Source organism: Struthio camelus, chromosome 30 (assembly GCF_040807025.1).
Source record: "Struthio camelus isolate bStrCam1 chromosome 30, bStrCam1.hap1, whole genome shotgun sequence".
In the NCBI taxonomy this organism is placed as follows: domain Eukaryota; kingdom Metazoa; phylum Chordata; class Aves; order Struthioniformes; family Struthionidae; genus Struthio; species Struthio camelus.
This window is the reverse complement of record NC_090971.1, coordinates 2,788,923-2,803,963: the sequence shown is the minus strand read 5'-3', so window position 1 is coordinate 2,803,963 and position 15,041 is coordinate 2,788,923. Positions and strand designations below refer to the sequence as shown.

Here is a 15,041-nt window from a genome sequence, read left to right as displayed (position 1 = left end):
AGTGTGTCCAGGGGATTTTTGCCAAGAGTACTGGACCAGTCCCAAAATAAAAACAATACTATGTCTAAGCTGTATAGGAGAAGCAGCTTTTTAACACTGTTCTTGAATAGGGAATAATTCATACAGACCAAAGTCGCTCCTTTGAAAGAACAGCATTAGACTTGCAGCTTGGGCTGTCAGGCACACCAAGTCAACATTTACGAAGAACAAAATATAAACAGTCTCCCGATTTTCATTTTTCTTCATAAGACTCAGCCAGGCTTTCATAGCTAAACCACACTCAAATGGTATCGATTTATACACTATGCAAAAGCCCTGTCAGCCCTGGCGCTCGCTTCTGGATTGAACTCCTCTGGAAACATTCTGAGTCCAACTATCCAGACATCATTTTAGATTTTCTATAGGTGTCTGTCCTTCCTTGACTGTGATACAGTTACCAAGAAGTACAGTGTCAAAGTACAAGTTCGAAGCCCAGAAAGATGGAACAGTTCTGCAGAAGGCTTTCAATTAACAGAGATAACAGGAGCAAACAATTATCTCTTATTCCATTCATTAAGAAATGCAGCATTCTCTACTTCACAGCTGTAATACTAAAAGAAGTAACCCAATACAATAGTCTCAATTTATTTGAAATAATTCAGCTTGAAAACTTTTTAATTTAAAATTTACAGCACACATGGGGAGGAAACATGTTTTGTTACAACTAAAAGTTATCAGAAGAGTGCTGCAGGGTTGTTTTCTTTAATTTAACACTGTCATGGCTTTATTCAAAACACAGTTGCACAAAATCAGTTACTCCAAAGTTTAAGGAAATAGTTTGATAAGGAACTGAAACACACTATATACATACTGCCATACAAAGAGCATTAAAATAGGACAAAACCTCTACAAAATATAAAACCCACCCTTACATATTTGCATGAAAAGACCACCCACCAAGCAAAAAAGTTTCAAAAGTTATCTGGAGGCTCTGTATTACTTTTTTTAAAAAATGCTATGCTGTTTAATTGCATGCCAAGCTGACAAATATGAAACTAGATGGTAACACTGAGAAAAAGACAAAGTTACTTAAGAAGTAAGTTTTGTGTGAGGCTCAGATTTTTAGTTGTAGTGGCTGATGCACCACACGGCAAGCTGTTTTTAGGAAGCCTTAAGTCTGCATATCTTAGGGAAGATCTGCCAACCCCTTCTAAGTTTATTGTCAGATCAACTCAATCCAATGGTTAAAATGTTAAAACTAGACTTGTTTACTGAAGCAAGTCGGCTACTGAAATAATTTTAATCCACCAAAATAGTATTTTTCTCCATTTAAAACTAACTTCAGATGCATCAGTACAAGACAGTTGAGGAAAACCCTGATAAAGAGGTACTTTGAAGTACACATTTATAAATAATAGGTTTCAATCATTCGCTGACACTAGAAAATAAGCAAGAACATGGGGAAAAAAACACCGTACTATCTCAAAGCTGAACACAAAGCAACTGCCTTGAACACAGAGCCTCCATGACAAAATAGGGTGTGCACTTACCTAAGATTTCTATTCATTCAGTATCCATACACAAACACAGGAACTTAGATTGTGGTTGCAAATGTAGTTTCACCACTACTTTTCTAGTGTCTTTACAGATATTCATAAAAAAAAGTAAAACCCATTGAGTCAGTTGATTTCTAAGTATATTGCCATCTGCCTGACACGTTTCATTCAAATACCTTTAATGGCTGGCTATGCTATACAGCTACATGAGAAACTATGATTTAAGGCTCTATTTGGGGGAAAAAAACACACACACAAGAAACTGGGCCTTGCAGAACTTCAACCCTGCAGTATCTAAACTTGATTTACGAGTTGGAAGTTGCATTTAAAGTCTGCTAGTGTGTGAAATGCCTCAATATTCACAGGTAACCGATCTGTGGGTGACTGGCTTTTACTTAGGTCCAGGAAATCTCCCTCTTCCCCACCCTTGGTGTCTCCCCCCAGTTTAATGACAGCTATTGTCAGCCAAGACAGATATAAAAATAAGTCTCTTGAATAAAGCTGTGTGTGATATTTGGTTCAGTACCTACGTGAAACAATGTAAATTACTTTTATATCAAGACTACTGTTTTAAATCCAAATCATGACTGAAAGAAATGCTGTATGTTGGAACTTGTTTTGCAGTGGCTCAAATGGAAAACATGAATCCATTGGGGCAGAATTATTAAGACCCGTTGGTCGCAATCAGGCTGTTAGAAGAAAGCTTGTCTGCATGTCTCCTGTACTTACCACCACTGGCTGTATGTAACGAAACAAGTTTCTGCAGCCGTTCAGTATAAAAAAACACCCTAAACTATTAGCTAGTATTATACATGAACTTGAATGTTTTACCAACAACCAGATTTAAAAAGTTTAAAAGGAGAGCTGCAAAGAAAGACTGAACTTATGCTTACCTTTCCCCCTTCAATGATTCTTTACAAAAGTGGGGTTTTCTGTTTGGAAAAAATGTGCTTGAAGGAGTTACCCGTTAACTGTTGCATTAAAAATGCACGTATCATGTAGCCAAACACCACAATGGTTGCAGAACTACTGAAATAACAATGTTAGGAGCTAGGTGACTCAAAGCTGAGCCAAGACTTTTAGCGAAACTGTTTAAAACTATGGATTATTTACTCTTGTTAATACCTGCAATGACTCTCTATTTCGGAGAAAAGTTTAAGGATTACAACCCTTTCAGCTTGCCAAGATACATTCTTGAAGATACCAAGTGAATGCTCTAAGCAAACACTGAACTTCTGAACAAGCAAAAAAAAAAGAGATGGTCTGAAACCTGCTTAAGCTTTGCAATGTAATACACAAAACGGGATAGAAGACAAAATTGACAGGAATCATCTTCTAAAAAGCTGAAATAAAGATGTCATCTAGTTGTTGATTTCAAATAGAATCCCTGGTAAACTCAGACTATAGACAACTTCTCATTTGAAACAGCCTTGAGTTTGTCATCTAGCATTTCTGACTTCAGCTTTTGAAGTATAAAAAACTCTAAAATCTTTAAAGAAATCCACCATACTAAACCCATGTAAAATGAATGCTTTAACTCTGGGCTAATGATGACCAACACAGCAAGCTTGTATAAAATTAAAGACCTCCAAATAAAATTCTAGGGGGAAAACTTGATAATGGCTTCAGTGATTATAGGGCTGAAAATTGTTTTCTACATATAGGTTCACTAACAGGCTATTATATCTTATTTGGAATGATAAAAAGGGCAAGAATAGTAAAACCACACTTCTCCTATAAAAAGTTAACATATCTTCTGTAGGGACATCTATGGTACATGGAGACATACAGATCTGCATAATCACTATTGCGTATTCTGTAACTTCAGAGTCTGGTCCTACTTGTGTCTCTAACAAATTAATCATCCTCTTCCTCGCCTTCATCTTCAGGGTCTCGTTTCCTCTTCTCCCCTCGAATACCCTCTGCTAAGGAAAAGAGGCATGCATACATCTCATTATATTCTGTTCAGACATCAAATGTTAAGACACTTCAAAAAGCTAACACATAGATTACTGCTTATTTGTAGTTACATTCAGCGCTAACATCTCTGTTACTTACGGCTCTCAAAAAAAGATCAGTTTACTCCAAATAATTCACAGAGACCATATAAAGGCTAAATAAAGGCTAAGCATGTGACATTCCATACTGGAATTATCAATATGAAGTACATTTATAAGTAAGTCTTTCTCAATTTAATGCTATGCGTGCCATATTTTAACATATACTGCAGAATTAAAACACAAGCGACATTTCTGTATTCCCCTAACTTTAATTTTTAGAATCCTCCCCCCGCCCCCAAAACTCAGAACATAAGTTTCTGCAGTAACCAAATTAAATCCACTCCATTCTCTTTCCAATTGAAAAGCTGCTCTAAGCACCTTCCATTACAAAATTGCAGCTTATTCCTAGAAATATGCTAAATTCAGTCCGTGGACTATGCGCTCTTGTGGCAAAATCATGAACTGCAGTTTTATCAAATCTAATAGATTTATTTTCCAGCAGTCATTTCCTGGCTAATTAGCCATCCTGCCTGCCTTTGTTGTCTTAATAGATTTGTATGCAGCATTTGTAAGAGTGAAGAATTAGCATCACTAGTTCAAAACTGCAGTTTTTCAAGTGCAAGTTACACATCTCCAAAACCTATTCCATTAAGCCAAGCATACAGATCAGATAGTTACTAGTCTAGGGAGAAATCCTAGAAATTCTAGAATTTGCCTACACTCTATACAGACATGGAAGTAGGCATAAGGACTACATAAGAACTCAAAGCTTTGCAGCTACGGATACAGCCTTTGAAGATTAAGACAGTCTCTAACCATTAGACAAGTTCAGTTCTGGAGCAGCCTTCTAGGAAAAAAAAATGGGAAAAGCTCATTAATTTTAAGATGACCCTTGGTAGCCTTTCTTTAAAAGTGACTTTAGGCACCATTGGCTGGTAATTGCAGGGGACTTGATCCTGTCTAGTGTCTTAATCTTACTACTTGTAACACAGATGTATACAAATAAGTCACCCATCCATCCATGCTCTAATCATAGTTCACCGAGAGCTGCACAAAAAACAACAATAAGCCTTCTGCCAGCAGAGTAACTTTTGTTTCGGTACTCCAGAACAGGCTAGGAACTTCGAACATAAGGCTGGTCCCTACCCCGAAGGCCTGGAAAGCTCAAACAAGGTGCAAAAAAAAAAAGTAGTATGTTTGATCTGTTTATTTTATTGCAGCTCTTTTTTAAGCATGAAAAGGTAAAGTAATAAATGCTTGTATGAAAAAAAAAATACTCAAGTAACACACTTCCATTTGCAAACAGAACTTTATATTCTGAAAAATACCAAAGAAATATTCCAAAGAATATCTGCCTCCAAGAACACCACTGTTTCCACATCAGGTTCACATATTCAATACATGATACCGTCTTAAAACAGGATGAGCCGTCATCTTAATCCTGCCCCGCACACAGTCTGTCATCTATTTGCAAGCTTTTGGCTATTATTTATATGCCTTTCATAGAAACTTACAAAATTAAGAAGTTGCAACCATTGATAAAAAGACTGGATAGAAACTAATAAATATATGATTAGGCTCACCCATTAGATAAGCCATTTCACACAGGATACTGTGTCGAGGTTGCCTCCTAAGAGTTGCTTCTCTTACTGGAGAAGCCACTTGCAGCTTGATAAAGGGAGAAGAGGTATCTACTGCTGCTTTTAGGCCTTTGTCCGTGAAGCCTCTGGTGCATTAAATAAGATGTTTTAAATGTATGTAAATGATATATGCAAAATATACACAAGAATGCCTCTCCTCTCCGCACTAAGAAATTAAGATTTCTGCCTGTGTAGACAATCCAGTTTCTTTCGTCTTGGAAAACTGTTTCAACAAAAGACTTGGAGAACTGTCATTTCTTCCGTATTTTTATTTTACAAGCGAGCCGACAAAAAATATCAAATACCACAGTTATTTTACTACCTGCTTAACTTGAATTCTTGCTTAAACCTATCCAAAAATACTTCACATACCTTCAAAAAAAAAGCTAGACAGTGATTTATGTCACTAAAGTACACATCCCAAACTTGCCAAACTACAGAAATATTACCAAAAAACTGTTTTAGCCACAGCTTTAATACTTAGCAGAGAACTTACCTTCTTCCTCCTCGTCACCTCCTTCGTCAACGTAGTCGTCGTCATCATCTTCGTCCTTTACAAAAAAAGTGAAATATTTTTAAAATTGTGGTATACATAGGTTTTAGTTAAATGCTGATCCTGAGCAGAAATTCAAAAAACCCATTTACTCTTTCCAGAGGTCGTATTCCATGTTTACTTTTTTGTTACTAGACATTTGTACAAGGATAAGAAGCCAAATTGTCTACAGTACATTTGATTGGCCCTGTCAGTGTATTATCTGGCCCAGTATCCCACTTCTGTGTTTTTTTCCCCCCCACTTATCAATACCTTATACCAACTCAAGATTAAGCGATTACAAAATTAAGTGACGAGGCCACGACCACAAGTACAAATGACAAACAGCTTTAGTTTTCCTTTTTGTTTTGTTTCCTTTTTGTTTTGACCATTGTCATTACAAGAGAAGGACGAGGAGAAAACAGAACAGTTAATATCTTCAAAAAGTATTAGTTCTTAGTCAGATGAATTTCTTAAGCTGATAGTTGGAACAATATAAATCGATTAACAACAGAAGCCCCAAAATATTAAAACAGTTTTGCAAGATCCTTGCCTTATTGGCACAACATCAAGCGTGCAAGAAAAACTGAAGTTTTATTTTCATATGTATTTGCTACATCAAATTTTATAGAGTATAATGTAGCAAATGAAAACTTGAAAGCATTAAAGATTCCATCTGACACCTGCCCTTAGAACATGAGAATTAAAAACACTCTGGATTAATCCATTACAATTACAACGGTGCATGATTTCACTTTCCAAAATGCGGAACAAAGCAAGCAGACTAGAACTTTCTCAAGTATGCACACTTCACCTTGATCACCATCTGTTCCTTATCTAACTAAATACTAAATACAAACTCAGTATCTGCTGTTGTTGCACCATCATCAGAAGGGCCATGGTGTTAAACCATGGTTTTAAAAAAATGGTTTTAACATTTTTACAGCTGTGTGCTCTAATTCCTAGCTTTCTAACACGCAGAGCATACTATTAAAGACCAAAACCAATTTCTGTTATGCTTCCTAGTCACATAATTTGTTTTCCAAAGAAGCTACCTTTAAGGTCATAGCTTCAAAACTGATTTAGTTTGAGCTCCATTAATTGCGTTCCAGCTATTACCTCCCCAGACTGCTAAGGTAGGTATGGCTGTTTGTAAGACTACAGACGACAGCAAGTCATATGAGCGCTACCTGAACAAAATGAAGAACACACAAGAGTTCAGTTGAAGGTTTTCTGCACATTCGTGTGGAATTCAGCTGATATGAAGTAAACTCTTATCAGGAGATAGAGTAATGGAAGTGAGGTCCACATTTTTAAAGTTCCAAAAATGAGATTCAGAAAGTTTGAAATGTTAGGGCTGCTCTGCTCCCACAGAGATTTGCACACAAAATCCATGCCACATATTCTCTATCGAAAGTCATTTAGTCCTCAAAAGGCGAGGACTAAGATCATGACTCCTGGATTTTATCTCTGGGCGATAGTCATTTAGGCATGACCAGCTTATTTCTGTAAGAATCTATTCACAACCTTTTAAAATGTGTATATTTTCCTATTCCAGCGTGCTAATACTTCTCCGTTTGCTTTTTAGCAATAAAAGCACAATGTTACTTGGGAGATCCTGTAACGGTGCCATGTTTACAGCTTTTCAACAGTAACGCTGAAAAAATGTCAAGTGACTACATGGAGAAAAAGAGCATTTATTACAACAAAAAACCAACAACTCTTCTTTTGTTTCCTCTTACTTCAAGTACTGATAACTTGCTGCTACTGCTTCCTCTTCTTTTCCCAGACCACGGTATTTTCTTCACTTTTCCAAAAGATGCTAGTCCACTTAATATATATTTCTATTCCGATAATTTAATTTGTAGCTGCACACAATTTCAAAACGTTGGGGAATACCGTTTTGTTTGCTTTCAGAGAATAAAGAGACCTAACTATCCTGCAACACTAACAGGTGGGATGAAAATGAACCACGTCTTGGAAGTCAGCCAAAAGCATCTTCATAGTTCACAGCCACCACTCATATTCCAGTCAATGCTTTCCATTTCAAGAACAGCAAAGTCCTCTCTAAAATACCCCACTGCATATACGCTGGATTTATAATACTCAGCATTTATGTGTTCAAGTTAACACACAAGTCGGTAGGCTGTTTCTCTTCATTTCTTGGATTCAGTAGAATTGACTAACTTTACCTGGATCTCCTCTTTCATCAAATATGAAAGACCAACTTCCTCCTCCTCTTCACCTTCGCCCAAATCTGAACCTCCATCATCTTCATCATCTTCCTCTTCATACTCTCCTGGTGGACCTGCTTCATCCTCATCTTCATCATCATCATCTTCATCACCTTCTGAATTTAAAAATAGACATTTATATTATATATATGCTAAAAGTTTCATAAACTCCTCTTTATGCAAGTTTGTAAATGCTAACTCAAGCTAACTGAAACATTTTTTCTAGGAGGGTTTTTTTTAATGTAGACAAATGTGGGAAACGAGCATGATTTTAATAAAGTTAATCTCTATAATTTTTTTTTCCCCAAAGAAAGGCTACCATCACAAGCTTTAGGCAAAATTTTCAATGCCTGAAGCAACTACCTAGGCAAACTCCTGCAAGGGATCTGAAAGTAGTCAGTGGAGGGAGAAGAGAGGCTTCTCTGCAGACTCAAAGCCCGAAACTTTTAAAGGTAAAACCAGCTCAACATACTACATTCTCTAGTTTTTAATCACTTATCAGTAACTATAAAACATCTACAGTTCCAAGACAATCTCTCAGTTCATTACTATGTCTGCAGCTTATAATCACTGTCACAGTTTCGGTTATGTGAATTACAAGAACTGACAAGGTTATTTAGCATTTAAATTAATTTTCAAGTTAGTGCCCTATTAATCAGTTTTCAAATATTGGGTTTATTTTTTCCAGGTATTTTGCATATTGGGTTTTTTTTTTCCCAGGTATTTTGCATCCATCAGGTTCATTTAAACACAGAGTTCCAGACTTGGACGTGTGCATGTACTATTCAGTAGCCCTTTGACAGACATAACCCAGCATACAGCAGTGGCAGCTCCTACCTCATGGTATAAGGTGCACACAACATATTTAGGAACCTGAGCCATAAACGGATACAAACCAAATCTAGCTAGTTATTTGGACATTTAGAAGACTGGCATAAGACACTGCACCATAACAGCAGCCTTATCATATTTACTGACAGCATTCAAAGGGTTTAGATGTTTTCCATAGTAGTTTTGACTGTCAGTCATCTGCTAAGCCAAATCCATTTAAAGATGTGTATGCAACTCCTCGTCTTTCAATCACACCAAGGTAGAATTTGTACCCACACAGTGGCAGATCTATACCTAAGGGTTTGGTTCTGAATTCGTTAGCAACGGGGAGCACGACGCATTGGAACATTGATTAAAACTGATGTTAGACCAAAAGGAACCATATCTTTGTTTTGTATAAAAACCTATTATGCTTGAGCGACAGGACTGAAATCATTACCATCCATCTTATACTTTTTTCATAGGCTGAAAAAATAAAGCTGTAGTTTTCCTACAGACTAATGGGAGTTGTTTTCCCCTTGCTTCATATCATTCACTAGTGTCAAAGTGCTCTACTACTGGCAAAAACTTACTTGCAGAATATTCACGTCTTTGCAAGAATACCTTCACTCACATTTCCTTAAACTCAAAGGGCTTCTGCAAGAACACTCAAAACCTTCAACTGGAGTTTTCCTACTGTATCACAGTATTTCAATACTGAATGAGTTCTAAAAATCTATGCTTCAAAAATAAGAGCACAGTATCATGCTAGTGCATGCAAGAAGCCACTATACCCCACACTACATTCACATCTTTATTGCTCTATACTGTTTCTAGCTACAGTTTATTTCAGGAAGTTACCTTCATCATCATCATCTTCCGAGTCCGGTGCCTCATTATCTTCCTGATCAAATCCATCTAGGTACGTGATTTGCTGAAGCAGCTCAAAAATACTGTCTCTGTAATCCTCGAGGTTCGTAATCTCACAGTTGAACAGGTCAAGGCTCTTCAAGTTTTTAAGATTTTGCTGAAAATAGATTAGAAGTTCTTTGCCTCCTTCTTGTTGATGCAACTAGGTGGTACCTCAGGCTACAGGGCCGTCATAGGCCAAAAACAGTTAACCATATACTCAAGCACAGAGTTCATTTTGGCCCCATCCTTTCTCTTCTTTGCAGCATTTTTTTTCCCCAGTAAATACAAACTATTGCAAACAACTGTTTGAACTGAAGTTAGACCTCCTAATGCAAGTCACTACGGTGCTTTTGCAGATCAGCTCCACAGTGTGCTTATAGTACACCCAATGCATCCATGAAGCACTAGACTGTCATGCACACACTGCACAGCACATACGCCTACTTTTGCTCAGGTAATCATGGCCAAAAGCTTAACTCCAGCTGCCTTTCAGTACACAATTTGACTAATTTAACTACAGGCCTCTTATGAGGAGCAAGCGAGACACATTTGGCAGGATAACAACACTACAGAACTTGCTTTTCAAACAATGAAAACTAGACTACTGACCATTTTTCTTACCTTTTAGATTTTGCACGCACACAGAACACACCACATACACGCCGCCCTAGCAGATATCTAACTAAAACTGTTTTTCCTATAGAGCATTATAACTACTTTACTCGATCTCATAACTGCTGGGTCAAAGCACCATTAGAGTAGATGGAGAATCTATATGAGCAGCCTTAAAAACATGCAGACTATATCAAAGTCCTACCAAAAAAAAAAAAAAAAAAAAAAGATCAGTTAGCTGGCAAGATGGGTACAAAGACCAGGCTTGGTAATGACAGATGCTGGCAGCTTCTTTCTACATTTACATAACCTACTATCAGTGCTTTCCAGGTATGCTCCTAAATGACTGCCCCATGCACACATCCTAATCACTTCGCAGTTTAATGAAAGCTTATGGCAGTTGCTTATTAGACAAATTACTCTTTAACAAATGAACACAGACGATCAGCAATACAAAACTTGGCCAGTTTTCCATCAAAGACAAAACAGAAGCTCAAAAAAGTCTTATTCAGTACATCCCATTACTAACATAGGAAGATTTTAACAATGGCGCATTTACAAGTAGAGCCTCCAATAACCAGGAGAATGAGTTAATCTTAAATCAGGACCAACTGGAATGCTGACAAACCTAAAGCACCACATTATCAACTTTTCCTGAACTGGCAAGAAAAAAATATATATATATGTATATATATATGACAAGTAAGAAAAGAAGCTTCATTTTAGATGCCTTTTAGTTGTGCTAAAAAAAGATATAAACAGCTAACACACATATCATATATCTTTGTAGTTGCTGATTTTTTACATAATGCTAGTTTAGACTCCACTTTCTACTGTACTTGTAAAAAGATTTTCTACATAGCCCTGACAGTAATGCATGTACAATTTTATTGCAAAACATTTTTTTAATGAAAGATAATACTTATTAGATTTAAATTTCCAATTAGTGCCCTCACTTCATACTTACAAGAGCTTCCACAGTGCCAAGATCTTTGATTTTGTTGCCACTTAGATTTAGATATGTGAGATTTGGACATCTTTCTGCAAGGACCTCCAGGCCTCCTGAAATTATGTTGTCGCTCAATTCCAACTATCATACAGAAAAAATGTATGAAGTTAAAAGGTTGGTTTCTTGCTATCAGATTCAAACCGCTTCATTTTTCATCATTCCCCCTTTAACTCTGCAGTTTAATCACAAAGCTGAACACTTCTGAACAGTCCGAAAGCTAATAAACATTAGTTGTGTTCATCAGTACTTTTACAGTCAAAACATTCCTTCAAGATTACTTTGAGAATTATGAAATATTCCCTAAAGTTTTTCATGGCTTTTGATATCCAAACTTTAAGTTAGTAGAAGATTCAAGACTGGAATTTATCGCAATCCTTTATTTTGTCAGTAACATGCAAATGTACTTCAGTGGCCAAACAACCAAAAAGCCTGTATCAGTCATTAAGTATTCATAAAGATATGGCCAACCTGCACATTTTTAACAGACAAGCATTTACTGTTCTAAGAGTTGTTGACCAAGAGTAATTTGAACATAATGAACTAGAGATGCCCCAAACCATTCTACATCTTCCAAAAAAATGGAGATTGGCATGGATACGCGGCCAGTGATATGCAAATTAAACTGCAAATACCGAAAGACACAACAAGTTGCACTGCTCGTGATTGTCAACGTCACAAGTCACGCTGTTTTGCGGAGCAGAGATACGTACCTTTCGGAGCTTACTCAACGTGGGAAGTTTGGCCAGCGATGTCAGCTCTACGTTGGCCATGCTAAGAAACTCTAGCTCTTTAAATGAGTCATTCAGACCTTCTATTTCACCATTGCTGGATCGGCAGTTATCGAGCACCAACTCCGTCACCTTCAAATAGGATATCAAGTCGCTTGTCAGTTTAATGAGCATCACTAAACCGTGCACTTCGCCTAACCACAACTCGAAGGCTGTTAAACACCTGGTGTGTATTTAATTTAAACCAGAATTGAAGTTATTTGCGGTCTGAAGTCACAGCACCCGCCTGTTTTAAAAAGGTATGCAACAGTTTCCCTTCTTACGAGCATGTTTCAAATGCTGCAAAGACAGCTATCTAAAAAGAAACTTTAGCGTACTGAGAGCCATACTTCTATGGCTTCATATAGTGCCACCACAATATGGTGAAACAGTGTAATCCTTTACATAAAAACATATACGGGAATTGTGAGGTCAGATCACAGAGACAGTCCATCAAATATAACATCCCATTTCCAGTAAAGGCCTGATTACACTGAACAAGAGGAAAGAGCAAGATCATGTAATTTGGGTAGCTTGAGATTCATCTGCTCTTTTTAAGGAGGGGAAAAAACCTTCCTTTCCATCAGTTAGTGGTTCACTTATATACCAAAACCTTGACAGTATGCACCCCGACTAGTTTCTAAATTCTAATAATTGTGCGTATTCTAACGCCTAAAGCCATTACATTTCTTTTTGAATCCTAAACCTTCCGACTTCAGATTATTTTAGCAGTGAGTCGTGCAAGTTAATTAAGCATAATTAAATAACTTTCTTAAGCCACTGCTCCTAAAACAACTAGAACGTCTCATACTTTGAGAGGAGGTAACAAAAAGCATCCAATAAACTCTGCATTATTGTATACGTTATGGAGTATACCACTCATTAGAAAGGCTGTTAACAACGTGACTATACCTTTCCCCAGCATGCACTTAAGTAAAATTTTAAGACTGCCTTCTCGTGTTGTGGAGGGAAATTAAGTATTTGAACTCGTAGCACAATTTGTCAGCTTCAAATAAAGTCTCAATGTTTTCTTTCTTATTTTTCTTCCAAAAAAAAAAAAAGGCAAACACAGGTTTTTAAAGAAACCTGCCAAGGGAGAGGGGAGCTTGATGTCTTAGGCTACAAGATAACATGCATCTGCCAACCTAAAAGCGTTATCTCGGCCTTTTAAGATACCTGCCACAGCGCACGGACCCACACGCTGTTCAGTTGAATAAACGGTTTATGCCCCCTCTCCTTTTTTTTTCCCCTCCTCCCCCCAAATTCCCTACGAGGCAGGTCAGTCCCTCAGGCTGAGTTTAAAGCACTTTGCAGTATCAACCTCTCTGGACTTTACTCTCGGGGCGAGCAAGGCAGCCGGGTCAATAGCGTTCTTCGCCGACCTCAATGCAAAAAACATCTGTTGGGGGCACCGCTCGTCCGCCGGACAGATTCGCCAGCAGGGAAGCGGGGGCTGCGAGCCGCTCAGCCTCCTCTGCGGGCAGCTGGCGGGGCCGTCAATGAAATTACTACAGGGGATTAACTCGGCCGCCGCACGCTACCCCCCCCCCCCCCAAAAAAAAAAAAAAAGAGTAATTGCGGAGCTAGGCTTTTTTTTCCCCCCACGCTGGGCAAAAGCAGCGAGGATCCGAGCATGAGAAAGGGGTTTCCCCCTTCACCACCCGCCGCAACTCCGGCCTCGGAGGATTTCGGCAGCCGCGTCCCACGGGGAAACGCGCAGCCGGTGGCGGCGCCGGAGCGGACTCCGCTGCTCGCCCCTGCCGGCGGGCGAGGGGAAGCCGGGGGGGGGGCAAGAGGGGCTAAAGTGCGATGTAGCCGCCGCTCAGGGCTTTCACCAGCGGCTCGTGTGGAAGTGAAGGGGGGGGGGGGGGGACACACACAAGTTTCGCTGCGAGCCCCGGCGGTCCCCGCCCGGAGCCACGAGGGCGGCGGGTGCCATCGCCCCACGGGCCGGGCGGGACCCGGGGGAGGAGGGGCTCAGCCCAAACGGCCTCAAACCTCACTGTTTTTTGGGTTTTTTTTTTGGGGGGGGGGTAGATTCTTGGCGAGGGGAAGGGGAAAAAAACCAAACAAACACACACACACACACCCCGGGAAATCCGAGCCGTTTCCGACGCATTCGGGGCAACGATGCCGCGGTCACACGCGCCAAGTTGAAAACAAGGCGAATTACCCCCAAATTTAAAGAAAAAAAATGAGTAAAAGTTGCGGGATCGCACGCACGCGGCGGTCTCTCCCCCCCACACACACACCCCAAACTTCGGGGGGGAAGGGGGGGGGGTCCGCGGCGAGCGAGCGCCCCCGAGACGCGGGCGCGAAGTTGGCGGCGAGGGCCGAGGGCGGGGGGGAGGCGGCTGCGGGCGGGGGGGGGGGGGGGGGGAGCAAGTCGCCGCCGCAAACCGCCCCGGGGCCGGCGCCCGGAAGCGCCGCCCGCGCCCGCGGGGCTCCTGCGCCACGGCTGACCCAGATTCGGCGGCGCGGCCGGGCCGGGCGGAGGGCGGCGAACCGCGCGGGGCCCAAGCGGCGCCTCGCCACCCCCCCCCTTCCCCCGGCGCCCCCGCCGCCCCCCCCCTCACCTTCTCGGGCGCGCGGTTCCGCAACTCCAGGTTAATGCGCTTCTTCATCTCCATCGCCCCCCCCCTCCCGCGGCTCCTCACTGGAGAGGGAGGGTGGCCGGGCGCCGGGCAGGACAGACCCGGGGTCGCTGTGGCGGCGGCCGCGAGGGAGCCGCGAGGCGGGACGGGAACTCGGCCGGCAGCCGCCGCCACCCCCCTGGCCCGCGCGCAGCTCCGGCCCCGTCAATGGCCGCTCGCACACTAAGCCTCCATGACATGGCGCATGGCGCCCCCTCCCCGACGCCACGCCCCCGCCGCCGAGGGGGGGCGGGGCTTCCTCCGCGCCGCCGGCATTCTCATTGGCGGCGGGCCGCGGCCGGAGAGCGGCGCCCGATTGGCTCGTCGCGGTGCCCGTCGGCGGCGCGTCGCTTTAAA

The 15,041-nt window shown here is 40.9% G+C and overlaps 1 protein-coding gene across 2 annotated transcripts; it reads right to left on the bottom strand.

Moving 5' to 3' along the window:
* Window positions 1–608: 608 nt before the first annotated feature.
* Window positions 609–14,933, bottom strand: ANP32E (acidic nuclear phosphoprotein 32 family member E). Of its 2 annotated transcripts, none has more exons than XM_068922162.1 (7): window positions 14,628–14,933; window positions 11,995–12,144; window positions 11,243–11,365; window positions 9,613–9,778; window positions 7,900–8,057; window positions 5,672–5,726; window positions 609–3,460 (listed from the first exon to the last, which is right to left on the bottom strand). In XM_068922162.1, exons 1-7 carry the CDS (start codon window positions 14,679–14,681, stop codon window positions 3,393–3,395), a joined length of 774 nt encoding a protein of 257 aa, XP_068778263.1. In that variant the 5' UTR covers window positions 14,682–14,933; the 3' UTR covers window positions 609–3,392. The 2 variants fall into 2 exon arrangements, with proteins under 2 accessions (XP_068778263.1, XP_068778264.1); XM_068922163.1 differs by having other exon boundaries at window positions 609–3,457; window positions 14,628–14,917.
* Window positions 14,934–15,041: the final 108 nt, after the last annotated feature.

Excerpts from the sequence above, each read along its gene's own strand:
- ANP32E (XM_068922162.1), bottom strand. The coding sequence starts at position 14,681 with ATGGAGATGAAGAAGCGCATTAACCTGGAGTTGCGGAACCGCGCGCCC. Across the intron at positions 12,145-14,627 it reads GGAACCGCGCGCCCGAGAAG|GTGACGGAGTTGGTGCTCGA; the intron begins GTGAGGGGGGGG and ends TCCTATTTGAAG. Across the intron at positions 8,058-9,612 it reads GGAAGATGATGATGATGAAG|AAGGTGATGAAGATGATGAT; the intron begins GTAACTTCCTGA and ends TTTTAAATTCAG.